The sequence below is a fragment of the Erigeron canadensis genome, chromosome 8, assembly GCF_010389155.1.
Source record: "Erigeron canadensis isolate Cc75 chromosome 8, C_canadensis_v1, whole genome shotgun sequence".
Lineage (NCBI taxonomy): Eukaryota > Viridiplantae > Streptophyta > Magnoliopsida > Asterales > Asteraceae > Erigeron > Erigeron canadensis.
This window is the reverse complement of record NC_057768.1, coordinates 45,590,684-45,611,114: the sequence shown is the minus strand read 5'-3', so window position 1 is coordinate 45,611,114 and position 20,431 is coordinate 45,590,684. Positions and strand designations below refer to the sequence as shown.

General features: G+C 33.7%; 3 protein-coding genes across 4 annotated transcripts; 2 read left to right on the top strand and 1 right to left on the bottom strand.

The window, feature by feature from the left end:
- Positions 1–363: 363 nt before the first annotated feature.
- LOC122579106 (serine/threonine protein phosphatase 2A 55 kDa regulatory subunit B beta isoform-like) lies at positions 364–6,423 on the bottom strand. 2 transcript variants are annotated; one of them, XM_043751207.1, is made up of 15 exons: positions 6,258–6,423; positions 5,961–6,070; positions 5,686–5,789; positions 5,496–5,594; positions 5,278–5,397; positions 5,047–5,193; positions 4,851–4,942; positions 4,626–4,744; positions 4,416–4,539; positions 4,116–4,239; positions 1,554–1,622; positions 1,363–1,454; positions 1,181–1,258; positions 1,032–1,102; positions 364–837 (listed from the first exon to the last, which is right to left on the bottom strand). In XM_043751207.1, exons 2-15 carry the CDS (start codon positions 6,058–6,060, stop codon positions 701–703), a joined length of 1,476 nt encoding a protein of 491 aa, XP_043607142.1. In that variant the 5' UTR covers positions 6,061–6,070; positions 6,258–6,423; the 3' UTR covers positions 364–700. The 2 variants fall into 2 exon arrangements, with proteins under 2 accessions (XP_043607142.1, XP_043607143.1); XM_043751208.1 differs by lacking the exon at positions 6,258–6,423 and having other exon boundaries at positions 5,961–6,196.
- Positions 6,424–8,561: 2,138 nt separating this feature from the next.
- Positions 8,562–12,165, top strand: LOC122579632. Its single transcript, XM_043751837.1, has 5 exons — positions 8,562–9,493; positions 10,426–10,478; positions 10,604–10,767; positions 11,157–11,302; positions 11,616–12,165. The coding sequence occupies exons 1-5, from the start codon at positions 8,776–8,778 to the stop codon at positions 11,927–11,929; spliced, it is 1,395 nt and encodes a 464-aa protein (XP_043607772.1). The 5' UTR covers positions 8,562–8,775; the 3' UTR covers positions 11,930–12,165.
- Positions 12,166–13,924: 1,759 nt separating this feature from the next.
- LOC122578497 (protein NDL2-like) lies at positions 13,925–19,848 on the top strand. The gene is made up of 11 exons (XM_043750472.1): positions 13,925–14,063; positions 16,310–16,409; positions 16,919–17,016; positions 17,238–17,326; positions 17,837–17,897; positions 17,987–18,073; positions 18,514–18,591; positions 18,683–18,739; positions 19,018–19,073; positions 19,162–19,297; positions 19,419–19,848. The coding sequence occupies exons 1-11, from the start codon at positions 14,001–14,003 to the stop codon at positions 19,632–19,634; spliced, it is 1,041 nt and encodes a 346-aa protein (XP_043606407.1). The 5' UTR covers positions 13,925–14,000; the 3' UTR covers positions 19,635–19,848.
- Positions 19,849–20,431: the final 583 nt, after the last annotated feature.

Sequence of the window (20,431 nt, the reverse complement as noted above, 5' to 3'; positions counted from 1 at the left end):
CTTGTCATTCAGATTTCACGACGAGTTAATTTCAAAAAAGCCTAAATTACTAGTTATAGGCCTATAGCATGATAAATTCTTAAAAGAAGAAAATGTGGGGAGAAAGAAACTCGTTTTGCTGAGCTTTTAGTCTTCCGGTTCCTAGGATTCCTAGCAAAGAAATCCCTTTTTATTGTCTTTCAAGTTTCAATCTATTCAGCACAAGAAATTCTTCAGATATAAAGATGACATGAAAATAATTAACTTACATTAAAGCATCCAAAAAATATAAGATGATCCACCAATCATGTAGGCTACAGACATTTTATCATTTATGGAGACGAACAATGTTACTCTATAAAAATGCAAATGATGATCGAAAGCTGATGATTCAAAAATCAATATTGCAAACATCAACGAAACTAAAGGCCTGATCAAAGGCAAACATGCTACACCTTCGTAGTTTGTACATTATAAATTGGAAAGACTTGACCAAAACGTGACAAAAACAGTCGAAAGATCTCAAAACCTCCGATTCAACAAATATAAATAGTTTAATTCAGGTCTAAAAATGCTTTGTTTCACAACACGGCTTCTTCCTTCCAATCCAAAAATAAATCTCAGGTCCAACTACAAGATTACCATGTTTTTTGGCTGTAGGAGAGCGTACATTCTTTCGATCCAAAAAGAAGCAAATTTACAATTATGTCATGGTCTGTCTTCATGCATAATACATATACAGGCTGTTAGAAGCAGCACATGCAATTGAGTTTTCATTCGGGTGCCATGCAAGGTGCAGTAACTTTGTTGTTGAATCAAAATTGTTCCCATTTACGTCAACTCCTGAGTTATCTGATCCTAAAAGAATATAAATTAAATAATTAGTGACGTGTCCTGTATCCGTTTAACAGTTGGGACTATTTGGACCCCTATTCAAGTTATCTTTTTATGTGGATACTCAGTGATTAATGACCATATACAAGGGTAATCGTCCACCAAAACTGGAGTAAAGAATAATTCACCGATGGAAATTCATTTGAAATGGTACATACCTCGCCTGCTAACAGAAGGGGAACGATTTCCAGGGGAGCTAAAGATTCTAGGAGGTGTTTGAATTTGTCTCCTATTTGTTCATAACAAACAAAACCATAAGAAACATTATACTTGCAAGGAAATGAATGTCATATTAGCCACTCTGTACCTTGTGGGATTCTTAGTTGCCTCTAAGGTTGTCGCTTCTGAGCTGCCCTCAGCACAACCAAAAACACGAAACATATTGCTGGATTGTAAATCATAGTTAGTACAACATTAAATGAAAATGATCTGGGTTAAGATTAAATACTAATTAAGATAGAGGAGAACAATTAAAGAATTAAGCCAGACCTGTATGAACCAGTTGCAACCCGCTGTCCGTCCCCACTTAGACAACACTCAAATTTGTCAAAGATCGCATCATTTTCATACAAATCACACAGCTGGGTAGAATAAACAAAATATTGTAAGAAGTGGATTTATTGTGCAAGTATGGTTAAATTTTCCATTAAACAGCAGAAGGTAGTAGAAATGTTTATAACCTTGGGTCTCAAATGTTCATGCACCTGGAAAGTTGCAACCGGACCAGAACCCATATTTATATCCCACAGCTGACAAATATAAATGAAAACCAATATCAGAACTTCAGACAGTTGGGGCTCCAGATGTTCTAACGAGAATTTCCAGCAATTATGAATGGGTTTAACATGTTTGTAAGCAAATAAAAATATGTTGATCCACTTGTTATACACTTATACATACATAGACGAAGGCAAAGCATAGATCTACAACCAAAGATTTAACACACATCTACCAAGATTTTTCACAAATATCTATCCCGTACGCGCATGGTAGACACCTTTTGGACTTTGGATTTCCCATGTAGAGTATGGGCTGTAAACGCAGACCCCAAAATCAACAAACCTAATTCGATATCATACCATTCCTTCATTTTTTAAGTAACGCATACAATTCTTTAAGGAGCAATATTCAGCCCTAATTTTAGTTTTTTACTGTATCTCAAAAGTTGTGTTCTGAAAATTCTCTCCTTTACTTGACGAGTAAATGTCCATCCAGTGATCCAACTCCATTTATCACAAGGCCAAAAAGCACCTAAACAAGCCAATTCTGTAATATGTCCTTGACAAGGAAAAGTCCATTTGACACATCTTTTTACAAATTTTTTTGTTACAATTTACAAAGCAAGTAACTTCAAAATATACATAAAAACCCCCTGAACATAGTGACTTTAAGCAAGTAAACTATCGTTGGAAATATGTGTCATTGTCAGAAAAAGTAGCTGCATTAAGATAACTTTGTCATCAGAAAAACTACTTATGTTCTTACTTTTTAAAAGTTTATCATAATATCATATTTTAAATTAATATTAACAAATATAAAGAAAAAAAAATACTTATAAAACAAAAAAAAAACTTCTTAAGTTTATCATAATATCATATTTTAAATTAATACTAACAAATATAAAGAAAAAAAAATACTTATAAAACAAAAAAAAAACTTCTTGGAGGGGAGTGTTTGGCTCGTGGGGTGATGCTTGGGATTGGCCAGAAGGAGGTTTTATAATGAGATAGTAAATAATAGATAAATGCATTGACTGAAGCAGATCATGAATTGACCAATGTATTAAACTGACCAACCTAGAAAAATTAATGTATCACTGGAATAAGCTTATGCCTTGTGGGGTGCGATACGAATCAGTCAGGATATCTAGATCAAGTGTTGACCAACCAACAGACTTAAAAGAAGCAACCCTGTTGCAACTGAGTTCCTATGGACTGATGTTTCAGATACAACCAATAACGGACACAGCCACATTAACCGTGCAACAAAGAGCCAAAAGACGGAAATCACTCCATACCCTAAGAATGCATTAATTGCTATGTTGTTAATACTCAAATATCGGTTATAACGGTCTAGGACCGATATTTGATGTACCGGTTATAGCGGTGGTATAACGGTGATTATAATATTATGCAATATATATAAATTTCAAAATAATTAATACTTAATACTAATATTAAAAGTAAGCTTAAAAGTATTTGAAACAGGATAGAAAAGTTAAGACACAGAGGAGAAACCCTTCTGATCAATCCCTTGATTGGAAAATTAGGGCTGGACTCTTTTGCTTTTTAATCTTATGTTAGAACTAGGGCTGGAAAATAGGGCTTTTTATTTATTTAGGATTGGACTGTTAAGTATTTATTAGTTTTGAGCCCAAAAAAAAGAAAAGAAAAAAAACCTATGTTAACACCGTTAAGACCGATATTTAAAAGCTAAAAATATCGGTATAATATCGGTAAATACCACCATTGATACCTTTATTTTGACCGGTATTTTAAGGAAGGACCGATAACTGATATAACACTGTTATATCACCGTTATTAACAAGATTGATTAATTGTGGTTACCATTTTGGATGTAGCTCGAGGTATTACAAAAAATAAATACAAAACATTGTCTTCAAAGTCAATGGTGAAGGTGGGTAAGATGGTTTGTTGTACCATCCCCCAGCGTACAAGGACTTCTCACAAATCCAAACATGACCTACAATAATTACAGCACTTACAGGCCACTTCCTGTTAAAAAACTAAGGTGGACTTTGTTTGAACATAACTGACTGAATGAGTAGATGTCTTAATACAGTAAGCCATATGGGTGTGTCTGTTAGTGTTTTGAGCTTAATCCATACAAAAGCACTTGGCTGAAGAAGTCGAATGTGTACTGCTTTATTTATTTAGTCTCTGATTTTTAAGATTTTTCTTTTACACCTTGTTCAGCACATAAAACATAAAAACAAACAATACTGCTTAATATATCAGACAATATTTATACAAACAGAAACTTTATCCAGAAAGCTCTTAATGAATAAAAAAACAAACAGGGCCAGCGTGGTTTTATAGTTAAACTTTAAGAATTTTGCCCTTTCTGAAGAGAGATTAAATGTGGTCTCTCTATAAACAAAGTTGTGATCATGAGAAATTAGCTGGGATCATCTATCATACAGAACAGTTTCTGGAGAACTGGAAGCCTTTACACATTATTGACGGTAACATATGGAAAATAGAACACTAACAATTACATACCTTAAGAGTCATGTAGTCACGGCTTAGTATGTACCTGCCCCCCTTTGCAAACTTGATATCAGAAATTGATGATATAATATCCGTGAAGAACGATTTTGAACCAGGAGCCTCGTGTTCCTGAAACCTGCAACAGTAGATGAATAATTCACTTTTACAGGTAATAGCAAGTCTTTTCTTGTTTTCATAAATAATATAACTTTATATGACGACACACTAGAATACTAGATGCAGACATTTTAGATGATTATCTTATGTAAGCACATACATAACACAATAGCACCAATTACATTGTGCACTTACACTTTGCTATGAGTGTCACAAAGAGCTGATTGTCGCAAATCAAGAAGTTTTATTAAGCCTTTTGAGCTACTGTATGCCAACATATTACAATGTGAAGGATGAAACTCAGCTGATGTTATCACCTCTGCAACAAGCGTATAAAAGTTTATGCAAGAAGGAATATAAGGAGGCTAGTTTAAAATATGAAAAAGCCGTTAAAAGCAGCTCTACCAGTTAAATCTTCCATATTTGTTGGCTTCGTGTCAACAATATTAAAACTCTGACTGCTAATTTCCAAGTTCCAAAGGTTTATACGTAGATCATCAGCTGATATAAATGTCTCGCCATCACTACAAAATATACATATACAAAAAAAAGACAAAGTTACATCAGCAAATACTATACCGAAGATTTCAAGCATGATGCAGCACAATAGAGATATATAAAAAGGCACACCTGTTATTGGAGATGGAGTTAATATGATAGTCATGGGCATGCGCATATGTTCTACGACATCTAGCGAAAAGGGCGCTTTCATGACTGGTTACCTGAACATGGCAATTGGAAGTTGAAATCATAAGGGTAAATAAATAACTATTCAAAATAATAGATGCTGAGTAATTTTTAAAAATTCAGGGCTGCAAACGGGTACCATAGGTAGACGTAATGATGTAATTCCGTTGGCAGAAATAGCTCTGGATAGCATAGGCACATTTGAACTATTAATAAAACCATTGATTGTCGTTTTTGGAGGCTCTACATTAAAGTTGCATACTTTCTTGATCTTCTTTTCTTGGACCTGGTTAAATTAGAAGAAAATTAAGCATACTACAAACAGATAGTAAAACGTACTATCGAATCAACATATCATTTAAACTCCTACCTTCCAGAACTTTACAGTTTTATCATTAGTAGACAGCAAAAACATGGCACTGTTAGATGTGTGATACCATCTAATCTTGTTGATTTTCTCCTCGATTTCCAAACTCTTTAGATAGTCAAACTGAACTCACACACACAGCCAGAAAGAATAAACACACAAAATTCACCATCAAAGACACATAAATAATCTAATAACAAAAACACAGAAACTACGATAACCTCTGGCTCGTGACTCTGGAATTCTGATCTATAACGAAACTCAGGGTGGCGACTACTTGAACAATCCATTCCTTCTAAAACTCTTCGATGAACACCATCCTAATTTATACATATGTTGATGTCATTATATACACATTACCAAACAATACAAGAAAATAATGTAAATATAGGTTGAAGGAAGAAAGAATACATCTATTCTGTCGGTCCTTTCGAACAAAACCACACGACCCCCACGGTCTCCGGTGGCAAGATGATCACCGGTTTTATCAAATTCTATTGCTGAAATGATATCAACTGTAACGACAACCAATTCGATTAACAATCAGTACACACTACATTGTCTCACCTATCTGATTTAACAATAATAATAACATACAAACAATCTTCACTATACATACATAATCTGTATCTATATAAACATATAATAATTCACCAAAAAAAAAGTAATATTATTAGATATAGTACCTTCTTGAACATCTTCACCGGCGGCACGTTCACCAAAAACTTGAGAAAATTTCCAGTCTAAACCAACTGGAGTCATCGCCACGTCACCATCTCCATCCATTTTCCCAATACTATTATTATAAAAATATTATATATATATATATCAATCAAAACAGAATCGATTTCTAAAAACTAATCAGCATTTATTTTATATAATAATAAAATTCTTGGATCAATCGAACAAGAAAGAAAAGTGAGAATTGACAGTGAGTAATAAGCTAAAATAAATAAATAAAAAATAAAAACAACCAGCCCAACCTAGGGAAGGGAAAGGGAGGAAAGGGAATGGATTATTATTATTATTTATTTTTACATAAAATTAAATTGATTGATAGTGAATAAAAAAGAGTAGTAAATTTGGAATAGATTCCGATGATCGTCAAGAAAGAAAAAAAGATTTTGTTTGTGTTTTTGGTTATGTTTTTGTTTTGGTTTTTTCACCTCAACACAATATGGAGAGAACGGAATCGTCTTGTTTTCTTTACTTTATTTTGTTTCTTGGTTTTGTTTTGTCTAATGGAAGAACGACACTAAACTTATTTATCTGTATATCTGTATATGCATATAAAAAAAGGCTTTCTTTTGTTATTGGTTTTGTTTTGTCAAAGGAAAGAAAAACACTAAACTTATTAATATTTAGAGCAGGCATGTATACGGGTTAAAATGATCTATTTAACCCCATGACCCAACAAAATAACAAAATAGAACCCGGCCCGGCCCGTTGGTTCGGGGCGGTTTCAGGCAGGTTCGATTCTGTTATCGCGTTTAAGGGACAAAATAATAAAAATGTGACCAACCCATTACCCTATCAGTCGGGTCGGTTCGGATTTTGTGGAGTTGTCATCACTGATCGGTAACACCAACACGGATGTCTCATTGTGGCCAAATCGATGAGGAAGTCGGGGTTTGATGTCGAGAGGGGAAAAAAATATAGGTGACGGGGGCCACTTGGTCAAAAAGGTGATTATTCCACATTTTTCCAAAAGGATTTTTTTTAAAACCCTCTTTTTCCTTTATAAATACAAACATCTTCACTTTTGTTAAACCAAAAACCATTTTACATGCAAAATTATCATAACTTTCTCATACACTCTCGACCTTATTATCACAAAAAATGTCTTCCGATTCATCCTCTAAATACGTTATTCGTCCAACGAATAATCCATGGGGAGCTCGATGCAATTTTTGCTTAACGTGGCTCAATTTTTTAAAGCCACATAACGGCCTTTTAGGCTTTGAACCGAAGGTGACGCAAACCAATTACATGTAGCAATCCACAATTGTGATTCGAAGTGGCATTGTACCAATGAGCGCTGCAAAAAATAAAATGTAACCAACGCTTATTGGAAAAAACAACCTAAAAAATTTGCGGAAAAAAAAAAAGATTAGCAGTGACCATTGAATAAGTTTCTTAAGCTTGAATAAGGTTAAAAGCACAAAATGTATATGCGCTACCTGTGTTACTATTTTGCTTATTTAATACATGTATATTTCTAACTATAAATTTATGTTTAATTATTTTAAAAAAACCTAGTTTGTCTCTTACGGTTCGGTCCAACCATCTGCGCCATCATCACACCACCATCCCATCTGCATCGCCATAATAGTAGTGGGCTCTTCTACGGTATATTTGAGGTTGTCGCATTATGCAAATATTCATCCAATCACTTATAAAACATTTAATCTTTTATCTTTCAACTTTTAACCTGTTAATGGAGTAATGATGCATATGCTTAAGAAATATACCTAATAACATGTCTATTCCATTCATTTTTTGACACATGGATTACATATTTTTTCTTTCGTAATCTCCACCATACCCTTTATATTGACATGTGTCTACTTCGCCTTATAAGCCACACCTTTAGGCTTACTTTCTAGTCATATTAATCATTTTCCATTTTAATATACTTATCTACCCTTGTTTAGAATCACCAGTATTGTATCAATAACTATCTTATTTATTTTTGAAATAAGTTTTTTATAATTTATAATATATTTATAAATTATTTATATTTTTATATTGCTTAATAAATATTCTAACCCATGTTAAAAATTTAGGAGAAATTAATGATTTAATTTAAATCATCAGACTCTTATCTTCGTAAGATAATAAAAAACAATTATCTTTACATCGATTATCACCAACGATTGCCATCATCATCGTTGCATGCATATCCTTCGATCTTGTGAAAAATAAAAATAACTATTTTAAATTTTAATTATTTTGTATATTATTGCATCACTTACGTGAATATTTTTTGACCAATGCAAATAGAAAATTACAACGGGAAATCTATACTATGTTGTATTTATCAGATTTATGCTAGAGAGTATTTTCACTGAAAAAAAAAACCCTAATAATTTGTCAACTTACACAATAACATATTAGATCAAAATTTTGGTCCCCTAAACTCGAACTTGAGTTTCCTTAAATTCAAAGCTTGCTTTCATAGATGAATTTTATTAGCAGTGGGACATGTATTTAAAGGGTATATATTAATTAAATAATCTGATTTTAATTGGTAGTACTATTTGTTAAGGAAACGAAAACATGTAAAACAATTCAAAATCCATCCGTTGGGGGAAAAACAAAAAATCCCCAAAACCTTCCCTCGTTGCCTTCCTTGTGACTCCTCTTCCTCCAAATTAGGGTTTTAGCAAATTAAACTCAAAATCCCCACTCACCCTCCCATACAATATTGCTTAGTTACCCGGCCACATTATTCCCCAATCAAATTAAATATACTTTAAATCCTTACAAAATAGTACTACTATGGAGTTGCAACCAGAAAACTTATTAGAGCCAATGTTAAGCGAATCAATCTACCACTTTCTAGTCGAATCTCAAAACGGCCGTACCGATTTCTCGGAGCTAACTTCAATTTTCTTCAGATTGATCCAAACAATGACTGATCCACCCCTTGAATTCATCTGGTTTTACTCTGCACTCGCATTTCAAACTCATTCTAATTCTACTAACTATTCATTATTAACAAATGTTAAGGACTTATTTCACTTGCTAACCTCTTTTCGTACCCCGTGTTTTTCTAAAAAAGTGGCTATTCTTGCACCTGTTTTATACCACCTGTTTTATTCTTCTAGTAACGACTGTAAGACGGAAGTTCAGAGTTTGGCGGACCGGATAGTTAGTTATTTAGTTATGTGTTGTGAGAATAGTGAGGTTGTGGAACCCGAGGATGAGGTCGGGATGAGCTGGGTTGGGGTAGTGCCCGTTTGGATTGCGGGTCAGGTTAGGGAGAATTGTGGTCGTGTTGACGGTTTGCAGTTGTTTTTGCCCATGTCGAGTGGTCGGGGGGTTGATGGGGAGTTTGGGATGGATCGCCTTGCTGGGGTTGTTATGATCGAGGCATTTTTGTTTAGGTTGTGTTTGATGTTTGGGTCGGGGGCTTCACGAGTGGATTTGTGTAGGGATGTTAAGAGTTATGCTGTCCAGATGGTCAAGGGGTTTAAGAAGAATTCAAACTTTTTGGGTGAGAATTCATTCACTGGCTTAACTATTTTTTTCCATTATTGTTTTCTTTTGTTATTATATATAAGTATTGTTGTATAAAACCATATGCATAAACTTGCACACTGCAATCGTTTTTAGTTTACAACTACATGCTTACATTGATTCAAAAGGGTGATCAATATGATTCCTGGATAGTAGATGTACTAATTTAGTTTAAACGTGCATCTAATACTTTTAGTGAATATGGAAAAAGTATAACATATGCATTCAGATCATAGTTTTAACTGCAAGTTATGTTTTTGCTGCTCATTCATTATAGTTTGTTTAGATATGACATTGATTGTGAGTTTAAATTTAGTCAAGCGCGAGTTTATTCAGGTAAGCTTTCCATGGACAGAAAAGGAATCCTAAAATATACTTTCTCGTGCCAAAGAAATGCCGCATTTGACTTGACAAACAATTTAATATACTTTGATTATGATTTAAACCTCAAAGTTTAATGTTATCAGTACATTGCAACAATTTATTCCTAATTCGCTTCTTTTAACCATTTTTACTCGGTTGGAAAGATGCTTGTAAGGTCAAAGGGACTTATTCTGCCTCAGTTCAGGAAAAAGTATTTTAATGAGTAGTTAAGCTGTATTAGACGTGTTACCATTTACTACATGTAGAAATTTATTAGTGTCAACTGTCTTGTCAGTTTTGAACTGAAAGTTGCGATGTCTGGCATGTAATAGCCAGTATTTGACTCTACTTCCATTTCCACTGGAATAATTTCGCCATTTCTCCTTCTAGTCTGCTAATCTTTGTACTTTATTTTTTTCATTTAATTTCATAGTTTTGTAAAGAATGTGGTATCTGGAGAAAAGGGTGTTTATATGTTGCTTTCTTAACAAGTCCATTTCTCTTGGTAAGTGGTAATGATTTCATATTATTTCTGTTGGCTGCCAGTTACGCTTTTTAAACTGCTGTTGGAACCAAGTTTACCTGTCACAGAGCTACTGGTCAGTATATCTATACCATTAACTTGTATAGTTGTATAGATATGAGAGATACACATGTACAAGGACATTAGTACAATCCGCATAGCAGGAATGGTTACTAATATACTCCTGACATATTCTGACAGACTACAACAGATGAACTTCTTCTCAGGCGACTGCTTTTTGATGTTGCATCGGATTTGGGTTCGTTTCTGCGCAGTGATGCCTATTCTCAGCTCTCAGATTCTAAGTACAAAGAGATTGTCACATTATGGCTGTTTGCCACAAACTCTGCATTGCAGTTTGCTAGGTAATTTATATCAAACTATCAATTGGTCTAACGTGTAAAATACTGGAGTTTTTGGTTGTGGACTATATTCCGCTAGGTGTTTTTTACTAATAATTTAATGTTAGGATAATCTCAAGATACACACATGAAATGGTGATAATAATTGTTTGATTATCACACATATCCAAAGTGTCCTTCAACTTTGACATTATAATAGTCTTGCAGATTAGTTTTCACAAAATGGTGTTCAGATTATTTGGATAATGTTAAATTACTCTTCATTTAAAATACTAGGATAGAATGTTTGAGTATTGATGGAAATGTCTAAACCCTCTTTGAATGACGACATAGGAGTTCTGTGTGCCAACATCAATAAAGTGAAGTATGACGTCTAGCTTTTTTGGTTGCAGTGAAAATGATGACCAAGCCGGAGTCAAATATTATCTCAACGCCTTCTCTGCATCGCAGCTCCCACATCAGATAATAGCATGGGTCACTGGAGTGACAAGTATCAAACCAACCATTCCTGATATTTCCTCTCCAAAGGACATTATTGGTACATAATGTCTTTTATTGTAATCTGTATATTTCTGCATACTCTTGAATCTTTCTTATCTGCATAATTTTTGTGCTGCACTAATATCTACAGATTTTAAAAAATAATATTATAGGCTGGTCAACTTGACCTGAATTAGTAGAGAGCCCATTTTGATAACAACCTGTTTCAACTTTCAACCTGTTATCGAACCTGCATTCCATGCCCATGTTGCCAGCTCTACGCCAACCTATGTAACAATTAACAACCAACGAAGGATGTTTGCTTTCTCTTTTCTTGCTTTTAAGTAACTGCATTCAATTTGCTTATGCAGGCTGGCTGTTGGTCCTCGAGAAGCAGGGACTTAAAATATGTGACTACAGCATTTCAGAATTACATGAAAAAACTCTGAAGTACAAGTCTATGGAGATCGGCAATGAAATTACAGATTGTCAAACTATGGTTGAGGACGCACCTGCAAAGATCAACTGTAGAAGAAAACGAGATAGCACAGGGTTTGGGGAGGTACAAAAGCATATCAAAGCTATGAAATGCTGTCACGAGAATCTGGGTGATGAAGTTTTTTGTGGTAGAATTGAAGTTGGAAATTCAGTCCCCGATCAAGAGATGGTAGATATGGTTCATTGAGGCGAGCACTGCCTTGGTAGTTGTATAATGTGCACAAAAAGTTGATTATGCAAAGTGTTCCGTCTGAAGTAGAGTAAGTTCTCAAGCAAATCTGTTAGAATTGAATACTAGTTGGTTTGTATAACTTAGTAATACATCTTTGTTAAAAAAAAATCGAGCTGATTGGTTCAGTTTGTAATTCATGACTTGCTTAAGTACCTCAAATGGTTTACGCACATTGATGGTGTGGACACTTACGGCTAAATCTATGTTCATTTGCCAAGTTAGCTGCTTGACATCCATGCACTGACGGCTTAAGGTTTTTGGAGGCCTCAAACGAGATTAATTTTGGAGGCCTAGTTCATTACCATATAAACTAAAGTAAAAAAAAAAAAAAAGTAGCTCGTCTTTTATTATTGAACTACAAGTAATAAAAAAAAATATGCAGATGTTGATGCAAAAATCAAAAAGGCATTACTGCAATGTAAATTATATAATGATACTTTATCCAAAATTCAAACACTAAGTCTAATATACAAGATTTGGAGGCCTTAAAAATTTGGGGGCCTAAAGCGATCGCCTAATCCCATAGTACTGTTGAGCCACCTCTACATCCATGCTAGTTTTTGTTTTGCACATGACTGTAATGACATGGAGTCTTCTTTGCTAGTCTTCTTAAGCAAGTTCTGCATCTTTAATTAGTAAACTTTCGGCGACATTTCTTAAAACTAGAAAGAATACAGAGCCTGCAAAGAAGCCTGGTTAACAACAGCTACTCAAAAGAAAAAAAACACACTCTACATATCAATTAGTATTTATTATTTAACCTTAAATAGGGTTAAAACATTAAAGAATCACTATAGTTTACGTAACTGTGTAGAGAAATGCTAAATGTGGCTACATACATGCCTAAAAATCCAGTCACAGATCAAATATTAAAATTAAGAGAGAATGAATGAAGTAGATGTGTTATTGTGTTAGCATCAATATTTAAGAATATTAAAAGGCTTATTAAATTAATCACATATCATTATTCAAATGTTTAATTTGATTAGCCCCCACTTTCAAATTTTATATAGCGAACGTTGTACAAATTTGGTTAAGATAAAAGTTGAACATATAGACTAATAGACATAGTACATTTTATGAACAAATAATGCAAAGTAAAACTTGTAACAACTAACTACTGTACATGTTAATCAAGCCAATAACATTAATTATTAAGCATGGAAAATGCATGCATTGTATATGGGACGATAGATATATATTTGGGGAAAAATGAATGAATGCATGAATGAATAAAACATACATCTGTCGGTATCTAACCATGGTTAATTAACAAACCATAGTATCAGGTTAATTGAATATTTATTAAAGTGCGAGTAGGGGTGATGGGTAGGAGTGTAGGACTAGGGGCCATTCCCTACTCGTGAAATAGAATGAAGAAGAGCGTCGGTTCATTCCCCTAATTAAATTAATATACGAGATATATTTTTATTTTCGATACCAATGTTTTCATCTTTTTCTTTTCGGGCCATGAAGTTGTAATATTATCAATTGAAATGAAATAGTCATATTATTTCGGGGAACCTCAAAAGAAATGAAGTATATAATCTAATTAAAAGAAAATACACAAAACCATCTCCAAGAGCCGAAGGTGGCCAAGTGGTCCGTCTTAGGGTCGAATCCCGCCATGTTATCTTTGAGGTGACTAGAGAAGGGTTTGGAAACGCTCACATGATATCCTGGTTAAGTCACGTATCCCTTAATTAAAAAGCCTCGTTCTTGTTGAATAACCTGAAACTTGAAAAAACCTTATGCGTTAAACGATATAAGCCGGATTCATTGATGAAAAGAATATCATAAAGGGGCAGAATAAAAACATCTAAAACCAAAGGGACCGAGATTGCCATTTATAGTTAATATAGGTTACGTACACACATGATATAAACTTACATAACAGTAGTATAAGTTACACACACTCTGGCTAGCTCCCTATAAATAGATGTAGAAAGAGAGAACGAAAACTAACACACACTTGACTCCATCACTCACTCAGTCAGTCAGAGGCAAATTCGTATATAAACCAAAAATGGCGGATTCAACCGATTCTTTCTCCATTGACATGGATACCAACTGCTTTCATGATGGAAAGGTACGTATGATGATAATAACAATTCAAATATTATATTATATATATATATATATATATATATCTTGAAGAAAGAATTGTTACATGTTTGGTAGGCTAGCTGCTTTGATTGTTGATCGATATCGATCTAGCTAATTACGAGTAATTGTTATTATTACATTATTATTATATATATAGTGAGTAGTGATCCTTAATATACATCATTGCACTTGCTTCGTTTACAATTATTTGACTTGCAAATTATAAATATATATATGGTTCATAAAGATAGAGATAAGACTGTCACGTTCTTATACCTCGCTTAATACAAAAACATAATACATACATTATAATTACTCATTAGATACATGTATATATTATACATATATATATGGTCCGTCATTTAACTAATTAGTGTAAATCACTAGCTACCATATGTGTATAACAACCGACACAAAAATGATCCTGGAATATACTCGATCGTACAACTTAATTAACCGGGAAAATTCAACAATATTTAATGAAACAGAAACCATAGTACATTATTTGTCATCCCAACCCACCGATCAAATACATAACAACTACCAATTCATCTGGTAGAAAATATGGATATATGATCCGATCAATTAAGACGATCGAAACCTCAAACCAAATATATAGCTCTCTCTAGCCATACAATCATGCCGATCGAACAAGGTATGATGGATGTAGGCTCAGTTAACGAAGAAATTATAGAGGATGCATGATTACTTTATATTAACAATTAGTTAAACGACCATGCATCACCCCTGCCACAAGCAAGCTAGGGCTAATCAATTATGCATGATTCCTTTGAAATATTAGTAATTAGTTTTGTCTTTGAAAATTATTAGTACTAGTAATTTATTTTATTTTTTTAAGAATAATTAGTATATGTATATTCATATTCATACCAGAAAGTTTAAAAATGTTATTTTCCATTTGTGTTTTGGTTTAGTCATTAGTTATTTTTTACAGCTGTACGTGTATGGCTTTATATATTTATATATCAGAAGCTTTTATCTAAAAAGGGTCAGTAACTTTTAAGACGTATTTGGTTAGTAATGTCTAATCAAGTAAACGAAAAACATCGTGATTGTTCAGTTATTTCTACTTTGCTTTGATTTTGGGAAAAAGCGTGATGAATACATTATTTATATCTGTATGAAAATGAAAATGAATGAAATTACATTGCAAAAAGATGTATCATGCTACATAAACATAATTGTCCTTTTTGGTTGAGTGGGGGCATAGGCATATGCTACTACTTGAGAAAAATAGGAAAATCTTGTTAAAAGGAGGATTTGTTCAAATTCATTAATCTTGCTATTTGATCGATCTCCCAATTACAACAACGTAAGGAGAAATTTAAGTAAAATCATTCCTGCACTCAAGTAGTTGACGTGAAGTAAATGTTATAGGACCTTGTACACATATATGATAAAAATATACTCGTACAATAATAATCATAATCAAAATGATAATGAAAATGCAATATGCAAAACTAAATTATGCAGGATATGCCGTTCAAAAAATAATAAAATAATATCAATAATAATAAAAATTAGAGAAATTATCCTTCCTTTTCATTGCTAGTTGTCCCTGCCACTAACAACTAGGATATGCCGTTAAAAAATTAAAAAATCAATAATAATAAAAAAACAAATTATGTAAGATATATACATAGTTCAGCGTTGGTTTCAATGAGTGTTGGTGTGTATGGTTACAACTACAGGGTAATTGCATTTATATAGGCCATACAACATATTAACAGTCCGTCAACGTTAGATGTAAATGCATCAAAAATAACATGCTATAATCTTGTTAAATAATGAAATTCTCGTCGATATTGTGTATTTTATCTATAGTACTAAAGCTCTTGTGTATATATATATATATAAGTCTTTATATTTTTTGTGAGCTTTTGTTACTAAATAGTTAAGTGGTATACAACGTACACACAAGTAGATCTTCGTTTAGATTAGTCATTTTCCCCAAGATTTTGAGATTGGTAAGAACATTAATTAATTGAAAGATCACTAAACTAGTGTAATATTTTAAGACTAGAAAGATATGATATATAGTACGAGGAGATTTGGAGGCTAGTGGGCTATGTGACCTTTTTGACCAATACAGTGAATAAACTACTACATGTCTTTTTGATCATGTAAATACGTAGCAGCTGTCTTTTGTTGTCGTTTATGCGAATTTATTATTAAATGATTTAATGCTTGCCCGGGCATTCATTTCAGGAGCACCTGATCAAAACTGCCAATGGATTTATTTCTGTTGCCATCTTGGGGGACCCAGATAAACCAGCTCTAGTTACATACCCAGATTTGGCTTTAAATTGTAAGTGATGAACTAACTTGTTTTTATTATCAACTGCTCAATTAATGATGTTTATTCGAATTTGAGGCAAATTAAGTATTGAACTAGACCCATGGCTTTGGGATTTTAGAATATAATTACTTGCTTAATGACGGGTTAATCTGGGTTATTACTTTTTTTATGATCCAAATGGATGGAACAGTTCAAACCGGTCAAGTAATGATCCAAATGCTTAAAGAATCCTCAATGGTCTTGTTAAGAGATAGCATTGTAAACAAATGACATGTTTTGATGCATAATAAAAGTTACCCATTTAGAGTGACATTCATAATTTTGGCACTCTAATGCAGAACATTTTTGAAACAAGTTGATGGTTGCCTGCTTCGAATCATTCTTATTGCTTTCATCACTTTGCTACTAGATTCTAGTAATGTACTATGGTTTGAAAGGGCTTGATAGTGAGTTGAATGAATGATAAGCTTATACATTTTAGATAAAAGTCATAAAAACTTATGTGCCTGTTTGTGCAGATATGTCATGTTTCCAAGGCCTGTTCTTATGTCCAGAAGCATTCTCTTTGTTGCTTCATAATTTCTGCATATATAATATCAATCCGCCTGGTCATGAGGTCAGTAATTCGTCACTTGACCTTATACTTCTAAAAATCCTTAAAAATGGAAAACTGTCACACCACATTATCAGATCATCCATTTAAATGGTAAGTTAAATGATATGTTATTATGTTTTGTGAGTGTCATATACTCAATTGATCATTAGGTGATCTGTTAATTTTGAGCTTGTTACTTGGCATCATTTCTTACGTGGTTCTTCCTTCAAGAGTCTTTGCAGTGGGGAGCTGCTCCAATGTCATATGATGATCAGGCATTATCTGCTGATGACTTAGCCGATCAGGTTGCTGAGGTTCTCGACTATTTTGGGTAAACTCATGCAAGTGTTCTATTTTCTTTCAACTTCAAGCCTTTCTATTTAAGCTAGAGGTGAACAAGGCCCGGTTATAAAAAATTTAGTCCTTACTGTGCTGCTTAAGTTTGATCCAAGACAAGACCCATTTCTCACTTTGAGAAAGGCCAGATGGTCCTATTCATTTATTTGTTCCTTACAAATTATTTATTTATATATTTTTTTTTATCAAAAGTAGTAAACATCGTTTAATTTAAGCTTTAAACTAAAAGAACATTGCAGTAAAACCGCTTTAGGCATACCGGTTGTAGGACCACAACTAACTGGATTTTGAATTAGATACTAGGATCACTATGCAACTTGCAATCCCAACTGGTGTAGGAGAGCAGTTTTCAGGTCAAGCCCAGAGGTTAAGACCACTGGTGTAACTCTGGCCAAGTTATATTTCATGAAGCCTAACATTCTTTATGAGTATATTTATTTAAATCGAAAGAAGTTGAAAATTTATCAGTGAATTTCTCTTACAGACTTGGTGCTGTTATGTGTTTGGGGGTAACAGCCGGTGCCTATGTAGTTACCTTGTTTGCGGTAAGTTGCTTCTTATGTACAACTCAATATACCAATGATGGTGTTAATTTAAGTTGCTATGATTTATGGGTATCTCTTTGGCATTACAGATGAAATATACACAACGTGTCATTGGTCTTATACTTATTTCTCCATTCTGCAAAACACCTTCCTGGTCAGAATGGTTGTGTAATAAGGTTAGTTTCTCTATACCCCTTGCATTTCAATGTCTGAACACATACAATTCATTGCACTTCTAACTCATTTACTTTAAGAATTGCTGATATGCTATGTGTGCTGTCAAATGGACCAAATAAAAAAGGTCGGTTATAACGAGGCGTGAAAGGGTTAAAAGTTTCCAAATGAGTGACTTTCATAAATAGGAAGTTTAACGACTTAAATCATTTTGTTCAAAATATCGATTATGGCTGTTATAATATATATTAGACCCTATTTAACATATAAGCATTTGTGAAAAATTTTTAAACATGGACTTAAGATTTTTGCAGGCAAACCTAATCCGTACCATACTAACAAACTTACCCTTTTGACATGTTAACCAACTCGCCCAACTTGTCCATTTTGCCATTTCTAAGTTCAAAACAATCTTGATGACATGTATCATTCTTGTTTGCAGGTCATGTCAAACGTTCTATATTACTATGGGATGTGTGGTCTTGTAAAAGAGTTATTGTTGATGCGTTATTTCAGCAAGGTACAAATTTTCTCAGTTAAGACTTAACGCTACTGACAATTGGTTCTTGACAACTGCTAAGTTGATATTGAAATTACTTGTAAACTGACAGGAAGTTCGTGGAGGTAGTGTGATTCCAGAAGCAGATGTGGTTCAGTCATGTAGAAGTGTGAGTTCTCACTTTACTATTAATTCTACCTGAGTGTGAATTTTTGAGGAAGTTAAAATAGACGGATTTGATAACAAGATATAGCGAGTTCAGTCATAGTAAGTAACTCTTTTGGTACGTGTTACACGGGTCGTGTTGACCCAAGTACCAAAACACTTACTGTCCAGACAGTACAACATTTTTGTTTATAAATAATAAGTATGCCAGATATGATTATACAAGCTATGTTTTCTTGATCAATATATACCTGTTTTGATATTCTAACCGCTATTATGCAGTCGCTCAATGGGATGCAGAGTATTAATGTGCTGAAATATCTCGAAGCTATTAATGGGTAAAAATGTTTCCTTCCAGTAGGGTTATTTTCTTAGACTGGCCTGATGTGTATCATATGAACACAAATTTTTGTTATCTGGTTTCAGAAGAGCAGACATAACTGACGGACTGAAAAGATTGCAATGTCGTACACTAATCTTTGTAGGAGAGAATTCTCCATTCCATTTGGAGTCTCTCCATATGACTTCAAAGCTAGATAGAAGATTCAGTGCACTCATTGAGGTATGCGTTTTTGGTCTTCTGGTAAAGATACTTTATGAGATAAACCATATGCATTCTATTACATGTTAAGTTGCAACTTTGAGGGTAACATAAAGGCGAAAACATGATGGTGCATATTTAGGTTGGAAGATGCGGCTCGGTGGTAACAGAGGAGCAACCTGACTCGATGTTGATGCCACTGGAATGCTTCATGATGGGATATGGAGTTTACAGACCATCTCAGTTAAATACAAGTCCTAGAAGCCCATTGAGTCCAACTTCAATCTCCCCAGAGCTTTATAAACCCGAAAGCATGGGCTTGAAGTTGAAGCCTATCAAAACTAGACTTCATCCATGATGAAGGATGCAAAAAAGCAAGTGCTATGGGTTACTAGATAGTTGAATATTGTTTGGGAAACTCGAATAGAGGTGTGTAGATAACAGGATCGAGGAGACATCGTTTTTAATTTACTAAAAATGCAAGAGAGCTTCCAGACTTGTCGATTTGGTAGACGGTAGAGGTGTATCTAAGCATCAACTGATAGAAACATGAAAAGAACATTTCTTTTTAAGTGTCAGTGTGTGTCACAAAAATCATATCTTACACTTATACACACATTAACCTTGTACGTCTAAGAGCATGAGCAGTGGCGGATTAAGGTTTTTTGAGGACTCAAACGGTATCAATTTTTGAGGCCTAGTTCATTACCATATAAATTAGAGTAAAAGAGAAAAAAAAAAAGTAACTCGATTTTTATTATAAAGTTAAACTACCAGTAATAAAAAAAAATGGATGTTGATACCAAAACCAATAAGGGCGTTACTATAATGCAAATTATATATCGTAGTTAGTCCAAAATCCAAACATTAAGTCGAATATACAAAATATTGAGGCCTCGAAAATTTGGGGGCCTAAAATGACCGCCTAGTTTCATAGTACTGTTGAGCCACCTTTGAGCATGAGAAGTGTTTTCTTGATCACACTGTATCGTTATTATAACATATCATAGTAACTTAAACGACAACATCACTTCCATAGTTCCATCGATAAACTAACTATGTCACTAGATTTTACAAGTACTAAATTGATAACCCGTATATATATTTCGTTGGACAAAAGGGTATACGGGTTAGAGAATCTTCAGATTGTACCAA

Bases quoted from the DNA above. Each gene is read 5' to 3' on its own strand.
- LOC122579106 (XM_043751207.1), bottom strand. From the start codon at position 6,060: ATGGATGGAGATGGTGACGTGGCGATGACTCCAGTTGGTTTAGACTGG. The intron at 5,595-5,685 runs GTATTCTTTCTT...TGTATAAATTAG, and splicing joins AAAGGACCGACAGAATAGAT to GATGGTGTTCATCGAAGAGT. The intron at 4,745-4,850 runs GTGTGCCTTTTT...TATATTTTGTAG, and splicing joins AACTCCATCTCCAATAACAG to TGATGGCGAGACATTTATAT.
- LOC122579632 (XM_043751837.1), top strand. From the start codon at position 8,776: ATGGAGTTGCAACCAGAAAACTTATTAGAGCCAATGTTAAGCGAATCA. The intron at 9,494-10,425 runs GTGAGAATTCAT...GTTGGCTGCCAG, and splicing joins GAAGAATTCAAACTTTTTGG to TTACGCTTTTTAAACTGCTG. The intron at 11,303-11,615 runs GTACATAATGTC...TTGCTTATGCAG, and splicing joins CTCTCCAAAGGACATTATTG to GCTGGCTGTTGGTCCTCGAG.
- LOC122578497 (XM_043750472.1), top strand. From the start codon at position 14,001: ATGGCGGATTCAACCGATTCTTTCTCCATTGACATGGATACCAACTGC. The intron at 14,064-16,309 runs GTACGTATGATG...CATTCATTTCAG, and splicing joins ACTGCTTTCATGATGGAAAG to GAGCACCTGATCAAAACTGC. The intron at 16,410-16,918 runs GTAAGTGATGAA...CTGTTTGTGCAG, and splicing joins CCCAGATTTGGCTTTAAATT to ATATGTCATGTTTCCAAGGC.